The 25,141-nt window shown below is 36.5% G+C and overlaps 1 protein-coding gene across 1 annotated transcript in view; it reads left to right on the top strand.

Annotated features, from left to right (window-relative positions):
- The window catches only part of LOC150087355 (uncharacterized), a 224,242-nt gene that overhangs the window by 16,788 nt on the left and 182,313 nt on the right, over positions 1 to 25,141 (top strand). The window contains exon 2 of the mRNA XM_090372018.1: positions 14,703 to 15,234. Within this exon, the coding sequence (XP_090228144.1) occupies positions 14,727 to 15,234 (508 nt within the window). The 5' untranslated portion in view covers positions 14,703 to 14,726. The remainder of the gene's footprint in view (positions 1 to 14,702; positions 15,235 to 25,141) is intronic.

A 25,141-nucleotide genomic window follows, 5' to 3' on the forward strand; every position in this document is an offset into this window, starting at 1 on the left:
GACCACCGCATATTCCCGGAGCAATATGGCCTTAGTTGCTAATGCTCCTAAAAAAAAACCAAACAAACAAACAACCATCCAATTTCAACTCCCCCATTCCCGGACCAGGTTGGGTGTCCTGTACCAGGGGTATGCGCCTCCGTAGCCAGGTGGGAAGGAGCAGTAGTGCGTAGCACATCATGCTTCTTGATTAGACCGGGGTTCGAGCCCGTCACCACCAAATACAGAGGATGCGGAAAGGTCAGGGAATGACCACCGCATATTCCCAGGGCAATATGGCCTTTGTTGCTAATGCTCCTGAAAACCAAATAACAAATAACAAACCAGGGGTACACTTACTGTCTCCCCTTTTAAATCAGCACTCAACACCCCACCTCTGTTTTCTACCCCTTTTATCCCACTCTCTTCTTATTTCCCCATTATCTCCTTTCCAATAATAATTTGGACGCCTAGGCTACCCCAGGGTTCACCCTGCCAGAGTTTTCTTCTCTCCTAATATGTCCTGGCCCACCTCCCTGTGGTGGTGACTAAAACTGGGGTTGTTAGTGTTTCTCCACAGCCTCCCAGCCTAAGTGGCCAGAGAAACAACACAACTCACACTAATACTTCACAAAACACACATTAACACATACCCTGGCCTTATGCAGAGTATTGTATTCTACACAGAGTAAAAATGCGGAGTTGGGGGAGACCCCTGGTGCTGCCAGACAAAAAACACTTGTCACTGTGATTGACATCTGGAAATACCTAATTCTAGGTATTTCCTGATTAGATATTTCCTAATCTGGAAATATCTAATCAGGAAATACCTATGTAATTATTTACCTGTTCATTTGTAGTGTGCAGAATTCTCAAGGTCGAATAAATCTCACTATGTAATTAATTACCTGCATTCACATAGGTCACTTAGGAAAAGGCCTTTTGCTATGAGTTCCCATAGCATGAGGAATATTGTTGCATCTGAAAGAGCAGGACTAAATTATTTAACTAAAATATTTACAAACTATACAAATATTTACAATACTTACAAATTACTAAACTATTTACAAATATACAATATTCATTAATATGCAAAAAACATTACAATGGAACATCAAATGTTAGGGAGTGCAGCACGAGGTTGGTGAATATTATGGAGGCAGTTGTCAATAATTCATTGCTTTTGTAGTGATGTAATTGCCTCGCTGTTTTCACCCATTGGCTTGAATAAATATCACTAGGAGGCAAATTTTTTAATGTATAGAGAGAGATATAGTTTTTCAAGTTTATAGTATAATAACTTATATGAAATTTGTATATAAAAGTAATCTTCCATACTTTTACTGTTGGTTATGGCATTTTGCCTTTTGATGACTCATAACCACATAATTTAATGCAGTTTGATCCTTTTGTACTGTTTAGCTAGGTTTTGATTATAAGTTTAGAAAACTTTAATGGTAATTGTCCTCCCCTTTCTCAGTTGGTTTCTTCACTAATTTCATTAATTTTTCCTCTCTCAATTGGCTTCTTCATTTTTCATCACTAGTGGAAAGGGCATTGTCTATGGCAACTTTAGCATTAGCATTAGTAGAGGCATATGATGCAAGAAAGCAAGCTTATGCAGCATCAGCCAAAAAAAAAAAAAAAAAAAAAAAAAAACGCTCCCATTTCACTCCTCTGTTGGTTCGAAATACCTGTCCAGTTGAGCCTTAAATTTATTTAGGCTATCAACTTCCACAACAAGGGATGGAAGTCTGTTCCACAAACCAACTACCTGCTGGCTAAAGCCAAATTTCCACACATCAATCCTACATCTGTCTTTCCTCAATTTGAATTTATGCCCTCTCAGGTGATTATTCTGAGCAAGAGGCAGTATCTCATCAGCACTGAGCATGCTCAAACCATTCAAGGCTTTATACACCTCTATCAGATCACCTCGCCGGTGCCTAGTCCCCAGACACTGTAATTTGCAAAATTTAAGCCTTTCTTCATAAGAGCAACCCTTTGTTCCATTCATTAATCTTGTTGCCCTTCTCTGTACTCGTTCCAGCAGCTCTACATCCTTCTTGAAATGAGGCCTCCAGACCTGTATACAGTACTCAAGGTGTGGCCTGACCATTGCCTTATACAAGGGAATAATCACCTCCTTATTCCTGCTAGAAAAATTCCTGTATATCATTGACAAGACACCATGAGCTACTCTTGCAGCCCATCTGCACTGCTCAGGGAACTTCATATCTGCCTGCACAATTACACCCCAGATCTTTTTCATTTCTAATATTGTCAGGGTAGTACCACAGAGTTGATACGTTGCTGTGGGGTTACTGTTTCCCATATGTAGTACTTTACATTTGTCAATGTTAAACTTCATTTGCCACCTCTCAGCCCATCTGCTCAACCTTTCCAGATCCTGTTGCAGTAGCATAGTGTCAGTAGTGTCCTTGACAACCCTGCCAACCTTCGTATCGTCTGCAAACTTGGACATTAAGCTTGATATACCATCATCAATATTATTTATAAATACAGAAAACAACAATGGACCCAACACTGAACCCTGAGGGACTCCACTAATAACATTAGTCCACGATGAGCAGTGTCCATTGATTACCACTCTATCTTATCCCCGTCAACCATCCCTTTATCCGTAGCAGCAATTTTCCTCAAATGCCACACTGCTCCAATTTGTGCAGCATTCTTCCATGTGCAACAGTATCAAAAGCCTTTCTAAGATCCAAATATATAACATCAAAGTTATTCCCTGCATCCAGTTCTTTTGTGACTGCATCATCTAGGGCACAAGTAAACCCTGGGATCAAAACTATAAAGACAATCCCTTAGACTCTTGTCCATCAAACTGCCTAGTAACAAGATTAAGTAAACCACAATATATGTATGTGCCACCCATAAACATATCAACAAGTTCTTGTGATTGAAGTGACAATAATAGTTCTTGTGACAATAATATTTCAAGGATAGCCGGTAAGCATTTATGTATTAGTGTCATCATTGTTATTTACTATATAAAATTAACCTTAAAACACAATTCTTCAAATTAGATCTAAATTTTATTTACTAAAATTTTGTAATTTTACTAAAAAAATTTTAAGAATTCCATAATAATAACTCTTAGTTACTGTCCCTACAGAAGTGGAAAGTAAAGAAAATACCACAAAATGTTTGACTCCATTATGTACATATTTCCAGTTTGGAAATAAACATAATAATACCAAAGTAGGTTTTGAGTTCCTTATTATCTTCAAACATAACATTCATAAATAATTCATCTTAAAATGCCATCCACAAGGCAACACAGAAGTAATTATTTGACTAAATGACTTGAATACTTCCCTGATCATGGCTTTAATGAGCTGCTTTATTTTTAGGTTATTTCTGTTTAGAGTTAACTAATAACATATCATTGTGTTAAAAAACCTTAAAAGTTTTTTTTTTTTTTTTTTGTTACATGCACAACTGTAAACTTTATGCACTAGTGTAGCTACCCTTTTTGGGCCTGGAGACAAAGAACATGTTTGGGGCCCCCTACTTAATTAATGAAAATTGCAAAAACAGGAGACAGCCAAAGATGCTGGGCCCGGAGGCGGTTGCCTTGCCTGCCTACATGGTAGCTACGCCACTGCCTCTACGTAATCTTCAAAGCACAAACATACCGTGAATATTACATAACAAAGTTCATATAAAACATATATTAATAGCACCCATTAAACTTAGAAATTTTGTCTTCATATAGAAAAATAAACTATTCTGCCTTGATATATGAGATTTAATTTAATGTTCACTTAAAACAATAATATTAAATAAATAACTGTTCAATCAATATTAAGGATTCTCAGTTATTATCATCTCAAATAACAAGAATAAGGAAACAAATAAATCAGAATGAAAAATTCCAGCAAGCAGTGCAAATTTACTGAACTAAAACTTTGCTAAACAAATTCTTTAACTGGAAGGTTGCATTCTTGCTAAATTGACTATACCATTTCCTTAGAGACAGAATGCTATTGCCTTGGGAGAAGAAGGAGGTAGGAGAATTTGAACTGCCTAGGGCATTAGAGATGAGACCAGGTCACTGTTGAAGAAACCCCACGGGCTCACATCTGGTGAGTTTGGGCTTGGCACACCCAGGGGTCCTGAGCTGGATGTCATCATTCTTCTCTTTCTTGGTGATTTCCTTCTACCTTTCTCTCTCTCTCTCTCTCTCTCTCTCTCTCTCTCTCTCTCTCTCTCTCTCTCTCTCTCTCTCTCTCTCTCTCTCTCTCTCTCTCACACACAGGATAACTCAATTTTTTTTTTTTTTTTTTTTTTGGCTGGTGCAGCAAAACCCTCTGGCTTCCTTGCCCCATACAGCTAATAATAATAATAATAAAAGGCCGTGAATTAGGGTTGAATTTGAAAGTGTCTGCAATTCTGCCCAGACACGATAGGAGGGAGTATATGATGAGAGCCTTGTCGATCAATTCAGACCTGGGAAGATTGAGCAAGGCTCAAAGGGTAGAATTTTTTTCAGCCTGGTCTGTACTTGTTAACAGGAGAGACTGCTTCTACAGGGATGGGATACACTTAAATAGAAAGGGTGCAAGAATATTTGCTGATGCTATCAAAGCAGTGTTAGGTGGGTCGGAAAACTGCTAGCTTGGGGGATATAAGGATTAATAGATTAACAGTAGCCACTGGCAGAGGTGAAAGTGATTCTTGCACTGCTTCTATTGGAATAAGCAGCAGCCTGGAAAACAAGATGCAGGATATTTCAGAGACTGCTGGGAGTCATTGCGGTACAAGTAAGTAAACACATGGGTTGTGTTAGGGTAGCTAAGAATAGGAACAGGTGCATGTATACTTGCGTGTATACCAATGCTAGGAGTTTGGTAAATAAATTTGATGAATTTGAGGTATTGCTCAAAACATCAAAGGCAGATATTGTTGGGATATCAGAGACGTGGTGTCACACAGATATAAGGAATGCAGAACTGGATCCCTTATATCTGTGTGACACCATGTCTGTGACATCCCAACAATATTTGCCTTTGATGTTTAAGGAATGCAGAACTGGAATTGGCGCCTCCGTAGCCAGGTGGGAAGGAGCAGCAGTGCGTAGCACATGCTTCTTGATTAGACCGGGGTTCGAGTCCATTACCACCAAATACGGAAGATGCGGAAAGGTCAGGGAATGACCACTGCATATTCGCGGAGCAATATGGCCTTAGTTGCTAATGCTCCTAAAAACCAAATAACAAACAAAAACAAACAACAAAGCAGAACTGGAATTTGGGGAGTAAAATGTGTACAAAAAGGATAGACAGGATAGGAAGGGAGGAGGGGTTATGTTATTAGTTAAGAAACACAAAATCCAAGGAACTGAAGCCAGTTGACATCGCTGGACAGTGCAGTGTCGAGTCAGTTTGGTGTGACATAACCATTGGGAGATCAAAATTGAGAGTGGGAGTGTGCTATGGGCCTGACTCTGATGAGTATAATAAGAAACTGTACAGGGAAATAGAATGGGTCAGTAAATCAGAGAGTCTTATAATGGGGGATTTTAATTTCCCAGATATTAACTGGAATTTGTGGGTTGGTCACTCACACACTAGCAAGGCTTTTGTGGATATATTGGATGATTGTTTTCTACATCAGCATGTCCGGGAGGCAACTAGAGGGAGTAATACTCTTGATGTGATTATCAGCAGTGATTCTTCATGCATTAAGAATCTGCAGATAAATGAACCACTAGGTGGCAGTGATCACAGTGTGCTGAAGTGGGATTTACTCAAAGAGGTAACTACCATTAGGAGTAAAGGGAAGGGTTATTGCTTCCGTAAAGGCGACTACAATGGACTGAGACAGTATTTAAATTCTATACAGTGGGACCAACTGATGATGTTACCAACAGCAAATTCAAAATGGGAAGCATTCAAAGAACTTATCTTGGAAGCTACTAGGCTTTACATACCAACTAAGAAATATTGTTCAAGGATTAGACCTAAATGGATGTCAGATGAACTAATGAGACATATGTCAGAGAAAAAAAATGCATGGGATACATATAAATTAATGGGTGACATGGAAGCCTATGATAGATATAAGCTGGTCTGTAACCAAGTCACAAAGGAGATTAGGCAGGCAAAGGCAGATTATGAGAAATCTTTGGCAAAGGATTCAAAGAAAAACAGCAAAGTGTTCTTTACCTATGTAAACTCTAGAAGGAAAGGGATGAATCAGATTGGTCCACTGGATATTGATGGTTCAACAGTTGAGGTTTCTGCTCAGGTGGCTAACAAACTAAATGAGTATTTTGCATCTACATTCGCACATGAGGAGTTATTCAGGAAGGGGAATGCCAGAGGTGACTTAAACTCTGGCAGTGAGCTGGATGATTTTGTAATAACTGAGAGGAAAGTTGAGGAGAAATTGTTGAAGATAAACATAAAAAAGGCACCCGGGGTGGATGGGATCTACCCAGTTATATTAAAGGAGGCAGCAAAGGAAGTAAGCAAACCCTTAGTCATAATTATGAGAGCTTCTTTGGACTCAGCGGAGGTACCCATAGACTGGAGATGTGCAAATGTGATCCCAATTCACAAAGGAGGATCAAAGGCTGACACAAGTAATTATAGACCTGTGAGTTTAAGTTCTGTTCCAGGAAAATTAATGGAGGCACTGGTTAAAGAAGCACTGCAGGATCATCTAGACAAGACTTCAGTTATAGCTCGGACACAGCATGGTTTTGTTAAGGGAAAGTCTTGCCTGACCAATTTGATTGGTCAGGCAAGGCTTTCCTGATCACTTCAATCACAAGAACTTGTTGATATGTTTATGGGTGGCACATGCATATATTGTGGTTTACTTAATCTTGTTACTAGGTGGTTTGATGGACAAGAGTCTAAGGGATTGTCTTTATAGTTTTTATCTCAGGGTTTACTTGTGCCCTGAGGGTAAAATTACTGCAAGTATTGGCTTAAACCACAGTATATATATGTTTCACCCAATTGACAAATTGTGAATATTATTTGCTATATAAAATTAACCTTAAAACAAAATTTACTATATAAAATTTACTATATAAAATTTTATATAGTAAATTTTTATATAGTAAAAACAAAATTTACTATATAAAATTAACCTTAAAACAAAATTTACTATATAAAATTAACCTTAAAACAAAATTTACTATATAAAATTAACCTTAAAACAAAATTTACTATATAAAATTATTTTTATATTATTTACTATATAAAATTAACCTTAAAACAAAATTTTTGAAATTAGATGTATGTTTGTACTAAAACTTAATTCTGCAAAAAAAATTTAAGGATTTTGACTCTGTTATGTGCATATTTCCAATTTTGAAATAAATGTAATAATACCAACATAGGTTTTGAGTGCTTTGTTATCTTAAAACAACACAGTTTACCTATGCATCATGCTGCATAAGGAACACCTTATAAATATCATCTTCATCAATTTTTTGTTTTATATTTTTTCAGTGTTTACTTGGCTGATCCTTTGTATATTTGACATTACAATCATAAATGTTCCCGTAATAATTCAGACACTGCTTCTTTTTTTTTTTTTGTGTGTTAATAAACAAAAAAAAAGTAGTATCAGAATTATTAAAAGGACTTTTATATTTCAAAATATAAGCATGTTAAATTATATTGTTTTATTGACCAGCAAATAATTTATGCTATTACACACATTAATATGTCTGTAATGAAAAAAAAAAAAAAAAGAAAATTTTTTGTATCATTTTGTAAAATGTATTTCATGCGTTTTCTAGAATGTTACATACCCCAATATACCAGGATACTACATATTATCTGATATTGATCCAAATGCTGATTGTATTCTAAAAACTAGTTCTTTATTTGTAGTAGGAGTTTAAACCAGCTTCTCAATTAAAATTCAATGTAAAGCATCTAGTAACTCAAGGACTTGACATATTTGGAGTAATATTACAGAACATGTTAAATATTTCTCTATACTGCCATAAATGGTTTTGCAAATTTCCTTAATTAAAGAAAAGAAATTATAGTCCACAAAGTATGCAACAAAATTTTACACATGTTAGCTATGAAGTAGTTTCCATTTAAAACACCTGTATTCCACCAGTCATTGTAAAGATCCAGTCTTTTTTTCTGGAGAAGAGTTGGGGTCGTGGTATTAATTGGAGGGAAATAGTCTTTCTTGGGAGAAATAGCCATTATGGATGTAATGGCTTTGCCAAGACCTTTTGTTATAGGGAAATGCCTATAGAAAATAATCAAAGATTAAGAGCAATTTATTTTAAAACCTTATTTAATTTTTAGTGGGTCAAGTAGATGAGATCACAGGTCATCATTTGAAATGATGAAAAGCAGTGATGAAACCTATCACTAAATTAAATTGATTTGGAATATTGTAGATAAATTTTTATTTCACATAATACATTGTATCCCATAAAATGTGGGAATTTATAGGTATAAATATTTATGTATGCATTTATAAGTATGCATATGAACATTTAAGACACTAAAATTAACAGAGAGTTAAATTGATAGGATGAAGTTGCACAAGTTTATCTGATTTTTGACATCTTTTAACTTTCTATATGGATTATAAAGATGTCAAATAGCTTGGAGGATTCAACCAGTTTAGAATTTCTTCCCATTTTAGAAGCTAAAGAAAGCAGAAGTTTGTATATCTGAAGCAAAATTTTGTCCTTAGTTATTTTCTCACAACTTTCTGGGGTTTATCTGTATAGTAAGTGACGATATTTGAACTGTGAAGATGAAATAAATTTTCTGTTTATACTTTGGGATGGCCATTTAAGGTAAGAGAAGTTCACAAGGTAGAGAATACAAGAATATTACCAAATACGGAGGATGTGGAAAGGTCAGGGAATGACCACCGCATATCCTCAGAGTAATATGTCCTTAGTTGCTAATGCTTCTAAAAACCAAATAACAACAACAAGAATATTACTATTTTTAGCAGTCACATTGGCTCAAAACACGGTCAAGAGCACTGACTACTTGGCTATGTCAGACCTAACTGAACTTCAAAAAGAGAAGTTTTTTGCCCATTTTTTCAGAAAGGGATGCTGGTAGTTGCATGCACTGGTTGCCTGCTTCTCCTTATCCTTCTGTATAATTAAATTACTGTGGTATAATCATTAAGCAGTTGGATACAGGTAACAATTTTGACATTATTTACCTAGACTTTGAAAAAGCCTTTGATACAGTCCCTCATGGAAGGCTGCCATACGAACTGGAAGAAGTTGGAGTTACTTGTAAGATCCTCTGCAAGTGGGTACCTCAGGGATTAGTGTTCAGTCCTTTTCTATTTCTAATTTTCATAAATGATATTATTATTATTAGCTATATGGCGCAAGGAAATCTGAAGCTTATGCTGCACCAGCCAAAAAAAAAAATTCCCATGTTATCCTGAGAGAGAGAGAGAGAGAGAGAGAGAGAGTGAGTGTGTGTCAAAAGTAGAAGGGAATCACCAAGAAAGAGAAGAATGATGATATCCAGCCAAGCCCATACTCACCAGATATGAGCCCCCCTGGGGTTATTGATCAGGGTGTACAAGGTAAACTGGAAAAGGTTGTTGATGATTAATCTATAAATAGTTTCAGTGTAGTGGGGAGAGTGGTTAACAGTCTGAACCAGGCCGTATTCAATCAGTGATTTAATCTGACATGAAATTTTCCATGTAGTGTAAACAGGTGGCTAGGAAAGCACGTGGTATCCTGTCTGTGATTTTTAGGACCTTTGCTAGTAGGGAGGGGAAGGATGTCATTATCCCTCTTTATAAGGTGATGATTAGATTATATTTGAAATATTGTATTGAGGTCTGGAGACTGCACCTAAAAGAAACACAATTGGAGAGGGTTTCAGAGAAATGTACCAGGTTGGCAACGAGTGCAAAGTGATGCACATACGAGGAACAGCTTAGGTGTGGACTGTAAAGTTCAATAACTAGACATATAAGGGGAGATCTAAATGAGGTATATAAGGCACTGAAGAGGGTTGAGTAAAATGAATGAGGAAAGTCTGTTCTCTTCATGGGTAAGACATGAACCAGGGACATAAATATAAAATCTTGGGGAATAACAGAAGATTGGATTTAATGAAGTTCACCTATGGACAGTTGTTTGTGCTAAACAGTACTTAATTCTGCTCAAAACCCTGGTCCATTTAGGCCAACAGCCATTTATAAGTCCCCTATGTTTTCTATCATTCAACTCACATTCACCATAAGACTTTCCCACCAGTGGCACATCATTCATTTTATACAAAAGTATTCACGATGGACTGGATCGTAAGTGGTGAAATTAGACTACAAAAACCATCGCAACTGCCTGCTATGCACCTGGTAAATATGCTCAGTCATCAGCATTCTGATACCTATGACAACGATGTAAATGAAGAACATCAGTTCTCAGTCAGCAGTACATCATTCTACAGAACAATGAATTGCAACTTATTAAGGCCTATGTAGTCGAGTGGTCAGGAGTGGGGGTGGAGTAGCACATGCTCCTTGAGACCAGGGTTCAAGCCCCTGACTGCTAAATACGGTCGATCTGCCAACCCGCACTGGACCAGCGTGGCAGATTATGGTCCATTTCCCTCAACATGAATTGTTGAGGAGGCTTCCATCCTGCAGTGGGTTGATAATGGCTGCAGTTTACCTTTTTTTTTTTTTTTTTTACAAGTTGGCAAGCTGTCCCACATCAAGTATGAAATTAGTGTATTCTGCTAACTGACCATTTTGTAAATTTCTTTAAACTATCTTAACATAACATTTCATTTTAAAAATATTTGAAACATTTCATTTTATGATTCAATGATTTACACTAAAAAGAAAACCTCTGATAGCAAATAAATTATTCATTTCAGTAATTTACACATTCACATAGTTCAGAGTTGCAGCATAAAATTACAGCATCATACTTCTTAATAGCTAGGCATCACTTAGGCTGTTATTAAACACAAATTGCTGCTGTGACAATTTGGTTATGTTGCCCACTGGCATGGGGAACTACATGCAGGGGTTCCCTTTGCCAGTTCTTGCAGCCACAGGAAGATTTTCACAAAAAAGCTTTGATGGAAATTAAAGTCACAGTCCACTTAGAAATTTTAACAACTGCCTTAAGGAATATTCTGTGTAAAGTTAAAATATATATATCCTAATTTCTTAGAGAGAAGTCAGTTGGGAATTAGCATTAGCAAGTGATGCAAGAAAGCAAGCTTATACAGAATATGCCAAAAAAAAACCTACACAACACCTTCCATTTCGCCTGTTCATTCCTCCAAGTTTTTCTAATTCTTCCTTGAATTTATTTAAACTATCAATTTCCACAAAAGTTAATTCCAACAATCGACCACCCATTGGCTAAAGGCAAACTTCTGCACATCTATTCTGCAACTGACCTTTCTCAATTTGAATGTGCCTCCTTGTGTGTGTATGGTCTGAGCAAGAGGAAGAATCCCATCAGCATTGAGCTTGCTCAATCCATTCCATTCAAATCCTTAAACATCTCAGTCAGATCACCTTGCAGGTGCCTAGCCTCCAGACACTGAAATTTGCAAAACTGAAGCCTTTCTTAGTAATAGCACCACCTTTGTTCCGCTCACCAATTGCGGAACATTGCCCTTCTCTGTACTCGTTCCAGCAGCACCACATCATTCCTAAAACGAGGCCTCCAAACCTGTATTATACTAAAGATGTGGCCTGACTATTGCCTTATACAATGGGATAATCACCTTTTGACATGAATAATGTCTATGCGTCGTATCTGCATGCCATTCATGCAGATACGACGCTTAGGCTGTCATGAAAAGTGAAATGTCTAACCACTGTTATATCTCCAAAACTAATAGACAATAGTATAAACAATTTATACTTATTTTGTCGGGCATATAATGCCATCAACGAATATGCAAGAAAAAATTATAAATTTTGATATTTAATATCATATATATATATATATATAAATAAATATATATATATATATATATATTTTTTTTTTTTTGAAAAAACTAAAACGTTCACATTTTGGTCATTTGCCGTTGCACCTTGGTTACTTTCACTCTCAATAACTTCTAAACTATGATAGATAGACATAAATAGTAAGTGACAGAATTGTTCAGTAGGAAACGTAGTTTTTACATCTATAAATAGTTTTGAAGTAGCTCTTATAGTTCCCTAGTAATAGTGATGCAAATTTGAGAGAGTTGAAAAATTCAAGCATTTTCAAGTTTGTTTTTGCAATATCTTGAAAACTATAAATGTTAGACAAAAACAGTAAGCAACAAAATTGTTACCCTTTGCGAGCTCTACAAGGATATATAACTAGATTTCAAATCAGGGTTTTTAGTTTTCAAGAGTTGAACAACTCATTAAAGTAACTATTTTGTTCATTTGTCGAGTAGTGTGGTTGTGTTTCATTTAGTTAAGTTGTGACAATGCCGAAAGTTACATCAACTAAACATGTTCAAAGATTTCGACAAAATCACAAATCTAACGTTGAAAAGCAAGCCAAAGTCGGCAGTGGAACGAGAGAGAAAGAGAGAGAGAGAGAGAGAGAGAGAGAGAGAGAGAGAGAGAGAGAGAGAGAGAGAGAGAGAGAGAGAGAGAGAGTTGTAAGTGTAAATGCGAGCAAGGTCAATTAGAGGCAGATTTCCAGCCATCAACATCGAAAAGAACAGTGCAATCACAAAATGAAAATCGTCAAAAGTGTTATACGTTAGTTTCAAAAGAATTTGAAAGAGTGTTTTTGAACAACTCGTTCGTATATGTCTGCAGTGTTTGCAATAGACTGTGGTTTCAGAATGATTTGAGATTACCAAAGCCAAACCATATACAAATCCTTGAAGATGAATTTTCAGAAGCAGAGAACGTGGCATCGTTTATGCTTTGCAATACATGCTTCACAAGCTTAGAATCGGGAAAATTTACCATCGTTCTCCAAGTCCAACGGCTTCATATATCATCTGCTTCTATCGAATTTACCGCCGCTCGATTGTATAAGTGAATGATTGGTTTCGGCTAGATTGCCATTCATGCAGATTCGACGTTTGCAATATGAAACTGGCAGTTATGGTATCGTCAGACAAGTCATAAATGTTCCAGTTGATGTGAATAATATGGTTAGGAGTTGCCTCGTGCTTTAGATGACGATTATGCATTCAGTGTTCGCATCAAGAAGCATTTGATTCATAAATTGACTTAAGAATGAATGAAATACAATGCAAAAGACAGTACTGGGTACAACCAGTACTTGGATTTTTAAAGGGGCAGTTTTGTGAATTTGTATGAGCATTTAAAAAAAATCTATCCAGGAAAATTTTTCAGTTATTTCCAGATGACTATTGGAAGCTTTGATAATTTGTTACTGCTTGTTGGACTACAAATTCCTTGCCTTTATACAGTACTGGTTATTCCACCCATCATGGCTTTTCTGATAATAAATAAATTTTTTCTGTGACAGACATGGCTTTGTGTGTTAAAAACACCACTATAGGCAGTGAGCAACTGTTTCACCAGTGAATGTGAATATATTGAAGTCTGTACCTCACCATTCGTACAGACAACAGTTTCATTGTCTTAATATTGAGTCATGTTGCATCTTTTTAGTTGCCACAGAAAAAAATTACCTATGCACATCATACTGCAGACAGGCTGCCAGGGCAGGGCAGGGCAGGTCATGGGGTTTTGTCAATGATATATAGGAATTTTGCTAGCAGGGAAAAGGAGGTGATTGTCCCTCTGTATAAGGCAATGATCAGGCTACGCCTTGAGTACTGCGTACAGGTCTGGGGGCCTCATTTTAGGAAGGATGTCGATTTGCTTGAGCATGTACAGAGAAGGTCAACAAGATTGGTGAGTGGAATGAAGGGATCCTCTTACCAAGAGAGGCTTAAGTTCTGCAAATTGCAGTGGCTGGAGACTAAGCACCTGCTTGGTGATCTGATTGAGGTGTATAAGGCCTTGAATGGGTTGAGCACGCTAAATTCTGATGGGATCCTTCCACTTGTTCAGATTACGAACCTAAGGGGGCATAATTCAAATTAAGAAAAGACAGATGTAGAATAGATGTGCAGAAATTTGCCTTTAGCCAGCGGGTGGTTAATTGCTGGAACAAACTTCCATCTGTCATTGTGGAAGTTGATAGGTTGAATAAATTTAAGGAGGAACTGGACAGGCATTTGGAGGGAATGGTGTGTTTTTTTTGGCTGATGCTGCATAAGCTCATACACTTGCTTTCTTGCATCACATGCCACTACTACTACTACTCTCCTATAAAAGCTAGGCAAATACTGGCAACTAAAGTTGCCAGTACGTGCCTAGCCTTAATTTTCCTTTGGGCCCATAATCATACTGCAAGTTCTAGCTCTTGCACCCAGGGTTGTAATAATACCCAGCAGACCTGTTGTTCACCTACTATTTTGTAAGTTACTGTGCTTCAATAGGAAAGTTTGATTAATGTGAGAATCAAATTTACCTAGGTGTTTTGTTTTCTTCAATGTAATTTTTGCCCTGTACTCCCCTTTTCCCCAGGCTAGCAGTTTGCAAAAACAATTATTACTGATTCAGTAGCATTAGCAAATATTCTTGTATCTCTTTTATTCAAGTGAATGCTATCCATACCAAGTAAGTGTATAATTTATGTGCATATAAATTAGAAAATTGCATCATTTAATTCCTATATTTCATTATTTTAGAAGCAATATCCAGTTTCCAAAGGAATGGCTGAAAGTCCAGTTAAATCAGGAGATTTTAACAGCAATATTGATGATGCAAAGGAACCTCATAGGACTTGGGTGAAATTTGAAGATGAAATAAAAGCTGAAGAAACTGTTGCAACAATTGAACCTTCCCAAACAATTCAAGTTGACAGTCATGCAGCAGTACACCCATTGGCTGACTGCATAAATAATAGCAAGGATGCTGATACAGTTATTGATGCTAAACAAGGAAGCGTGTCCTATGAACGGAAATCTCAGTCCCCTACACCAGCTCCACGAACTGGCCGTATCTCACCCTTGCAAAACAGTATTCTTCCTCCACCTGCTCCTATGAGACCATTAAGGAAATCTGCATCAGAATTAGCCACAACAACAACTGTTTCTAGTAGAGCATCCTGTCCACCAGATATTAACCATACACATCCAGAAAACTTGCAGAGCATTTCCTTGAGGGATAACATATCTACAACTCAAGGACAATGCAACCATGGTATTCGACAGGGATTCAGTAAGTATTTTTTGTTAAAAATTATGTATATTTAATTTCAGCTTAAAAATAGTGGAATTCATTATTAGGATTGATATTCTGCAATAAAATTATCTGATTTACACCCCCCCCCCTCCTACATGCAGAGTGAATTAAGTAAGATACCACATGCAGTTTTCCAAAAAATAATAGAGTTGGGCTTGCATTTGTTTTTTGGAGGCTCTTATGTGTAAACTCCTCTAATTACTGATAGCTATTTCTAGGTTCTTTCCTGGAATGATAATACAGGATGCTGCTCAAATTTAAAATGGCACAAAAGATAAATAATTATATTCTGAAAACTTATCAAGCAGTTATTTTTACTTAAACTTATTTCTTATCATTGAAAAAGTCTGGGCATCCTTTGATATATTAATAGGCATCAAGTTCAGTTGCAATTTCTACACTGTTTCAAATGTTTGTCTAGTTAACACATCCATGAAATTACCAAAATTTGTTGTATAGTACTTTCAACTAATTTACTGGTGGCCTTCAGATAAATACCTGATGATAAAAAAAAAAAAAAAAAAAAATAATTTTAGTTAAAAATTAGCAGATGCCATTGATGACAGGAAAAATATTCTGCAAGAAAATTATTTGTATTTGCGCACATGTATGGAGCAAGTCAAGTAAAATGTTACGAGCAGACTTGAACAATTCTGGCACACTATAGCAAAGCAATTACCTCATAATGGAAAATAATATGGTTTCCCTCCAACAAAACAAATTTTAAAATTAACTGGCCATAAATTATAGTCTGTCCCTTAAGGCCTTCATCTGCCATTGAGATTTCATTCTGTACAAAAAACTTGATGTGAGCATTCCATGTGCTTCCCTATCCATTGGGCTCCACATCTGCCTGTTCAGTATTAGATCAGGGAAAGAAGTCAGATTCCTTCCTCATTTTGCTGTACCTGAATCTGATTTCTTACACTTTGCGCTTTATTTATTCTGTTATTTATTTTCATGTCTAATCTTACATCTTTTCATTAAGTATACATTAAGTGTGGCAAAAAAGATGCACTAACTAGTAGGTACACTATTTCACTGTATGTAACACGATATTTGGTAGGGGGGGGGAAAGGCAAGAAATACTTTAAAATGGTATAATTAAAAATTATGTTCTAAATTTTTAAATGGTTTTGGATAATTAGAATAAATATCTTTAGAAACAACAATCTTGTTATCAAAAAAAAAAAAAAAAAAAAAAAATCCCAAATTCCAATATACAGCAATGTAGAGCAAAATCAAAACTGGAACCACAGCTCTGTAAGAAAATTATACATTTGCAATTATGCAGCACATTTTGTACAACATTGCATTTATTATGGTTATACTTTTCCAATTAAAAAATAATTAGTAATGGAGATAAAAAATTGAGAAAATATTGAGCACATTTCAGAATTCACACTGCCGTGATTTTAATATACTGGAAAGAAATATTGCTACGACGGATGAAACATTAAAATAAAAACTTTATTAAAAATATATACAGTGAGAATTAAGAAATAAAAATATACAAAACGATTAAAATATTTTATGCAATACAAAAAAATAAATACCAAAGGTAAATAGTGCTAAAAGTGATAAAAATATAGACTGAGGCATTAAAACAAATATACACCAAATAGTGTTCAGAGTGATGTGCGCCTTCATCATTAAATCTTGCAGTGGTATAACATATATGCATGTGTTAAAACCAAACTAATCTTGATCATGGATGACAAAAAAAGGAAGGAAGGAAAAGAGAGAGAAAGTGAAAAGAAGAAACAAACATTAGCCAGCAGACTATGTGTTGGTAGGATGATGCACATTATTAGCTCGCCATTTCTCATAGTGTTCCAAAATTACCACTTCTATAATAGGGGGGAGCAATATGGCCTTAGTTGCTAATGCTCCTAAAACCCAAATAACAACAACAACCATAATAGGGTGAATGTAGGTTCCACAATTGTGATTAATGCTGGAGCCTGCCACAGCTGTGTGGAGCACTTCTAACCAAGAATGAACCAAAATGTGCAAACTGACACTCCAGCCTTGTCTAGATATTCTAAAAAGCAAAAAGGAAAAGGATCTGACACTTTGCAGCAAATATGAATGTGAGCATAGAATATCTGCCTTTTGTCTATGGTAAGACTTAAGACCTTGGTGGTGGTAGTAGTAGTGGCATGTGATGCAAGAAAGCAAGTGTATGAACTTATGCAGCATCAGCCAAAATAAAAAATATATATATTACAAAACAATTCCCTCTAAATGTTTGTTCAGTTCCTGATTAAATTTATTTAGCCTATCAACTTCCACAACGACAGATGGAAGTTTGTTCCAGCAATTAACCACCCGCTGGCTAAAAGCAAATTTCCACACATCTGTTCTACATCTGTCTTTCCTCAATTTGAATTTATGCCCCTTAGGTTCATAGTCTGAACAAGTGGAAGAATCTCATCAGAATTCAGCGTGCTCAACCCATTCAAGGCCTTATACACCTCAATCAGATCACCTCACAGGTGCCTAGTTTCCAGCCACTGCAATTTTCAGAACTTAAGCCTCTCTTGTTAAGAGGATCCCTTTATTCCCCACAAAAATCTTGTTGCCCTTCTCTGTACAAGCTCAAGCAAATCTACATCCTTCCTAAAATGAGGCCTCCAGACCTGTACGCAATACTCAAAGCGTGGCCGGACCATTGCCTTATACAAAGGGACAATCACCGCATTTTCCCTGCTAGCAAAATTCCTGTATATCATTGACAACCCCCATGACCTGCCCTGGCAATCTGTCTGCATTATTCAGAAAACTTCATATCTGGCTGCACAATTACTCCCAGGTCTTTTTCATTTTCTACCACCTTAAGTGTAGTACCACATAGTTGGTATATTTCTCTGGAGTCACTTCTACCCATATGCAGTATTTTGCATTTGGCAATGTTAAACTTCAGTTTCCACTTCTCAGCCCATCTGCCCAAATTTTTAGATCCTGTTGCAGTAGCACACTGCCATTACTGTCATTAACAACCCTCCTAACCTTTGTATCATCTGCAAACTTTGACACTAAGCCTGATATACCTTCATCAATATCATTGATAAATATACAAAACAACAGTGGACCCAACACCAAACCCTGTGAGACTCACTAATAACATTAGTCCAAGAAGAGCAGCACCCATTGATTACCACCCTCTGTCTTCTCCCACTCAACCATCCTTTTATCCGTTGTAGTAACTTGCCCTTAATACCAATCTGCTCCAATTTGTACAGTAGTCTTCCATGCGCAACAGTGTCAAAAGCTTTCCTGAAATCCAAGTATATGATATCAAAATTATTTTTTGCATCCAATTCCTTTGTGACCACATTATAGTATCCAATCAGATTTGTCAGACAAGACTTACCCTTAACAAATCCATGCTGTGTCTGAATTATTGCTGCGTCTTGTGTAGATGATTCTGCAATGCATCTTTAACCAGTGACTCCAATATTTTATCCGGAACAGAAGTTAAACTAACTGTTCGGTAATTACTCGTGTCACCCTTCGATCCCCCCTTTGTGAAGTGAGGATACATTTGCACATCTCCAGTCCGTGGGGACCTCCCCTGAGTCTAAGGATGCTCTCATAATTATAGCTAAGGGTTTGCTTACTTCCTTTGCCGCCTCCTTTAATATAACTGGATAGCTCCCATCCATCCCATGTGCCTTTTTTATGTTTAACTTCAACAATTTATCCTCCGCTTTGCTCTCAGTTATTACAAAATCATTAAGCATCCTGCTACAATTTGATAACTTTCTGGCATTTTCAAACATTAATAATTCCTCGTGTGAATGTAGATGCAAAATACTCATTCAGTTTGTTTGCTATCTGAGCAGGATCATCAACAGTCGAACCATCGATATCAAGTGGACCAATCAGATTCATCCCCTTCCTTTTACAGTTTATATAAGAAAAGAAATCCTTGCTGTTTTTCTTAGCATCCTTTGCCAAAGATTTCTCGTAATCTGCCTTTGCCTGCCTAACGTCCTTTGTGACTTGATTACAGACTATCTTATATCTGCCATAGGCTTCTGTGTCGCCTGATAATTTATATGCATCCCATGCATTTTTCTTCTCTGCCACGAGTCTCATTAGTTCATTTGACAACAATTTAGGCCTAAACCTTGAACAATATTTCTTAATAGGTATGAAACCTTTAGTAGCTTCCACGATTAATTCCTTGAATGCTTCCCACTTAGAATTTGCTGTTGGTAACATCGTTATGTGATTCCACTGTACAGAAATTAAAAACTGTCTGAGACCACTGTGGTCAACTTTACGGAAGCAAAAAACCCTTTCCTTTACCCCTGATGGCAGTTATATCTTTAAGTAAATTCGACGTCAGTACGCTGTGATCACTGCCACCTAGTGGTTCCTTTATCTGCAAATTCTTAATACACAAATGATCACTGCTTATAACCAGATCAAGAGTATTACCCTCTCTGGTTGTGTCTCGAACATTTTGCTGTAGAAAACAGTCATCTAATAAATCCACAAAAGTCTTACTAGTGTGCGAATGACCAACCCACAAGTTCTAGTCAATATCTAGGAAGTTAAAATCCCCCATTATAAGACATTCTGATTTACTAGCCCACTCTATTTCTCTGTATAATTGTTCATTGTACTCATTCGAGTCATATAGGCCTATAACACACTCCTACTATTATTTCTGCTTTCGCAGTGCTTATGTCGCACCAAACTGACTCAACAGTGCACTATTTATCTATATCAACTGGATGCACTTCTTTTGATTTTATGTTTTTCTTAATTAACAGCATAACACCACCTCCCTTCCTATCCTGTCTATCCTTTCTGTACACATTGTACTCCCTAAATTCCAATTCTTCATTCCTAATATCTGTGTGACACCACATCTCTGATATCCCAACAATATCCGCCTTTGATGTCTTGACCAACACTTCAAGTTCATCAAATTTATTTACTATACTTCCAGCATTGGTATACATGCAAGTACAGTAAACCCCCGCTATTTGCGGGGGTTACGTTCCTGAGAAATGCTGCGAATACTGAGTTATGGCTCCCATAGTAATAAAGGGGTTCCGTTCCAAAGTATGAAATATATAAGAAAAACTAGTCTATGTATGTATTATATGTACCTTCATAATATGACTATGTACATAGACAGTACATAGTGAAATGCAAGCATAAGGCATCGAAATGAAAATAAGAAACAATTTAATATTGAATGTAATATTTATTAGAAAATTCAAACAAATCTTTCAATCCAGCACCTTTGCTATAGCTAAAAAACTTATCCCACCAGTACTATCACCAGTTTCGCTAAAGTGTTGATAAAAGGTGTTTTGCCTTTTCACGAATGAGGAATGAACTTAAGCGAATTTTATTTTGAGTTCGGCCTTCTATCCACAGATTTAAAGCTTTTTCCATTTTTTCTAATTTAACATCACAATTTACAGAGCAAATTTTTGAAGCAATTAGCACCTTTTTCATGGACACTACGGCGGATTTTTTCTTCAGATTTCTTGATTGATCGTACCATTGACTTATTGATTTTATAATGTTTTGCCACTGATGAGACACTTTCACCATTAGAAATTTTGTCTAATAACTGAATTTTATTCGCTAATGTCATCACCTTCTTTGATCTTTTCACAATTCCCTTGTTATTCGTAGCCATATTTTTGTAGGGGTTACAAAAGAACTTGTCCACAATAAAGTCACTTTCTTCCATTAACACACTCGAAAATGTCTGTTTACACAAACACGCTGCAAAATGGTAGATTTTTCACTTTTGTAAGCATATCAATTTATAAATTGATAAATTTATTCAATTTATAAGCATATAAATTAAAAGCAAACCACGAAACCTACCATGACAAGCACATATCACGTGCTGAACAAGGATTAGCGAGAAACATCCATGCCCACGATTTTGTCACCCCTCTCCCCCCACCCACTGAGCGCTGTTTTGACCGGGAAAGATGATTTTAGCCACGCCCATGTTTTTTATGGCGGAAAATGTTCACGGCGATTTAAAATTCACAGTTTTTTAGGTTTCATTTTATTTTAAATCAGTGACTGCGAATACAGATACCGCAAGTAGCGGGGGATTACTGTATAGCAATGGTCATAAACTATGGAAGTACCACAAACTACTAGTGCCATGCTCACCAACACCAGTCAACCCTATCACTGCCTAAGCCTAGGGAACACCTAGAGTGAATGGGTAATGGTGAGTAAAAATCCTAGATCACAGTTGTGTTACATGAACAAAAGTAATGATTGTGACATTGAAAACAGCAAAAATAAAGTCAAGGGGCAAGATATAGACCTACATCCCCAGTGTCCATGTTCCAGGCATTATAGTACTCTTACCTTACAAGAGGTTATGTGCTAATGAGAAGAAAGCATGTTGCATGACACCTACAGCCCTAACAACTCAGAGAAACATAACACTGGTCATAAACTTGTATGTACCATAAATCACCAGTGCCATGCTCAATAAGACCAGATAAATCTGTCATGGCTTAGGCTTAAGGAATATCTAGACTACATAGATAATGGGGAGTAATCACCCTGGATCACAGTAGTACTATATGAGACCAGATAAATCTGTCATGGCTTAGGCTTAAGGAATATCTAGAGTACATAGATAATGGGGAGTAATCACCCTGGATCACAGTAGTACTATATGAACAGAAGCAATGACTGTGACATTGAAAACAACAAAACTAAAATCAAGGGACAAGACACTGACCTACATTTTCAGTGTCTATGTAGCAGACACCACAGTACTGACTGAGACATTGAAAATAACAAAAATGAAATCAAGGGCATGATACTGACCAACATCCTCAGTGTCCATGATTCAGACATCACAGTACTCTACTATAAATAGATAGACTATTGAAAACAATGAATGATGAATACAGACCTGACATTCTAGAGAACCATAGCAATGGTCATAAACTATGGAAGTACCATAAACTACTAGTGCCATGCTTACCAACACTAGGTAGCTCTATCATTGCCTAAGCCTAAGGAACACCTAGAGTGAATAGGTAATGGTGAGTAAAAATCCTAGGTCACAGTTGTATTGCATGAATAAAAGTAATGATTATGACATTGAAAACAGCTAAAATAAAATCAAGGGGCAAGATATAGACCTCCATCCCCAGTGTCCATGTTCCAGGCATTATAGTACTCTCACCTTACAAGAGGTTATGTACTAATGAGAAGAAAGCATGTTGCATGTCATCTACAGCCCTAACATCTCAGAGAACCATAACAATGGCCATAAACTTTGTATGTACCATAATTCAACAGTGCCATGCTCAACAAGACCAGATGGAACTGCCATGGCTTAAGCCTAAGGAATATCTAGAGTATATAGACAATGGGGAGTAATCACCCTGGATCACAGTAGTATTACATGAACAGAAGCAATGACTGTGACATTGAAAACAACAAAACTAAAATCAAGGGACAAGACACTGACCTACATTCACAGTGTCTATGTTGCAGACACCACAGTACTCTACAATAAGTAGACATGTGATATTAAAAACAATGCATAATGACCACAGACCTGTCATCCCAGAGAACCATAGAAATGGTCATAACCTACGGAAGAACCATAAACTACCAGTGCAATGCTCACCAACACCAGGTAAATCTGTCAGTGCCTGAACTTAAGGAACACCTAGAGTGTATAGGTAATGGTGAAGAATAATCCCAGATCACAGTAGTATTGCACGAACAAAAGTAATGACTATGACATTGAAAACAACAAAAATAAAACCAAGGGGCAAGATACAGACCTACATCCCCAGTGTCCAAGTTCCAGGCATTACAGCACTCTCACCTACAAGAGGTTATGTGCCAATGAGAACAAAGCATGTTGATGTTACCTACAATCCTAACATCTCAGAGAACCATAACAATGGTCATAAACTTGGTATGTACCATAAATCACAAGTGCCAGGCTTAACAAGACCGGATGAATCTGCCAGTGCCTGAGCCAAAGCCGACCGGGCTAGCCGAGTGGGTGAATTACTTGCCCGGCAACCCAAAGGTCGCGGGTTCGATTCCCGCCTCGGGCTTGGATCAAAGTACTGCAAAAACCTTGGGAGGTGCAATATGGCCACAGAAGCCGATGTGCCAACAACTACCAAATCAAAAATCAAATCAAGCCTGAGCCAAAGGAATATCTAGAGTGTATAGGAAAAGGTACACACAAGGACATATCCAGGAGGAAAGAAAAGAGAGGAAAGAAGGAGAAAAGAGGGAAGAAGGGAAGAAAGAAGAAGAAGGAAAATGGAAGAGAGGGGAAAAAGAAAGACAAGAAGAAATGGACACTACCATGCCAGATTGCGTACCAATATGAACTGATCACATCATTCCCACTCTTGGTCAGGATTGAGCCCTGCAAGAGATGGAATAGTACATCCCTCCCACTCTTGGCCAGGACTGAGCCCTGTGAGAGATGGGGTATAGGAATATCGAAAAGTAAATGATAGTCCTTATATTATTATAGTTTAATTTATTTTATTTTATTTATTTTATTTTAATATATTTTACTTTATTTTATTTATTTTAATTATCTTATTTTATTTTACTTTACTTTATTTTAATTGTTTTATTTATTTTATTTTACTTTACTTTATTTTAATTGTTTTATTTATTTTATTTTACTTTACTTTATTTTAATTGTTTTATTTATTTTATTTTATTTCATATCTAAGGGGAAATAAAACCAAAAAAGTGTGCCCTGGTAATTCTGAGGGGACCTTCCCTGATGCATTACCCGGCCACACAGGATTAACTTGATGGGACATCAGACGTCCAAAAACTTAACCACAGGACCGGATCAGTCCGTGTCCTCTTAAGATAAAGTAGATCCTGGCTACCTCCATGTGGCTAGGGATGGGAGTGAGGGGCTGTGACACAAACCTGCCACAGCCCCCTACTGCTAAATGCCAGGTGCCGGCTAACACACAACGCAAACACAACACTAATGCACACCTAATTACATATTTCATCTATCAGATGCATTTTTTTTTTTTTTTTTCCTTCTCAAAATTCAAAAAACTTAAAAAAATTTAAAGAATTTTTTTTTTTTTTTTTTTGTTTTGTGTTAAATATATACGTGAAATTTTGATGCTCTTTTAAGTTCTTTTCTAAGCCGGCAACTTGGCAAAAAGCCTAACAAACGGCGGATATAGGGGAAACCCTGGAAGCCGCTAATAACTTACAAATACACTTTATCTGTATACATGTCGCGAATGGATATATATGTGAGAATGTATATAAATTGTATATAAATCTTGTATCATGTATATATAAATGGATGTATATAAATCTTGAGAATGTATATAGAATTGTGTGTATAAATAAATGTAAATGTAAATGTATACATGCACCTACTCTTATTCTTAGTTACCCTAACACATCCCATATATCCACCTGTTGGTAACACAAGGTATGGAAGTTCCATTAAATTTGGACTAAAGGCGGTCGAGATAAAGAAAAAATGCCTCTAAAGATCATCAAGCAGGTTTTTCTACAAGAAAATTAACTTATTAATGATCCGGATCAAATCAAAGCAATGATTTTCCATTTAGATGTATGTTCATCATAATCTGCAATGTATTTTAATTGTCAACATTATTCATTCATTCACTCAATATTCATTGAGTGAATTGGTTGCAAGATATTTCTGGCTTCTTTAATTGAAAAGGGAATTTTACTCGATTTTATAGATAAACTTTATAGATAATATAGATAATCTTTGACAAAAGATTTTTAGATAAATTATAGATATCTTTATATTTTGTAGATAATCTTTGACAAAATCTCTAAAATCATTAATATTTAATTCACATTTTAT

This window comes from Mastigoproctus giganteus, chromosome 4 (genome assembly GCF_048544385.1).
Source record: "Mastigoproctus giganteus isolate SK-2022 chromosome 4, ASM4854438v1, whole genome shotgun sequence".
Classification (NCBI taxonomy): Eukaryota; Metazoa; Arthropoda; class Arachnida; order Uropygi; family Thelyphonidae; genus Mastigoproctus; species Mastigoproctus giganteus.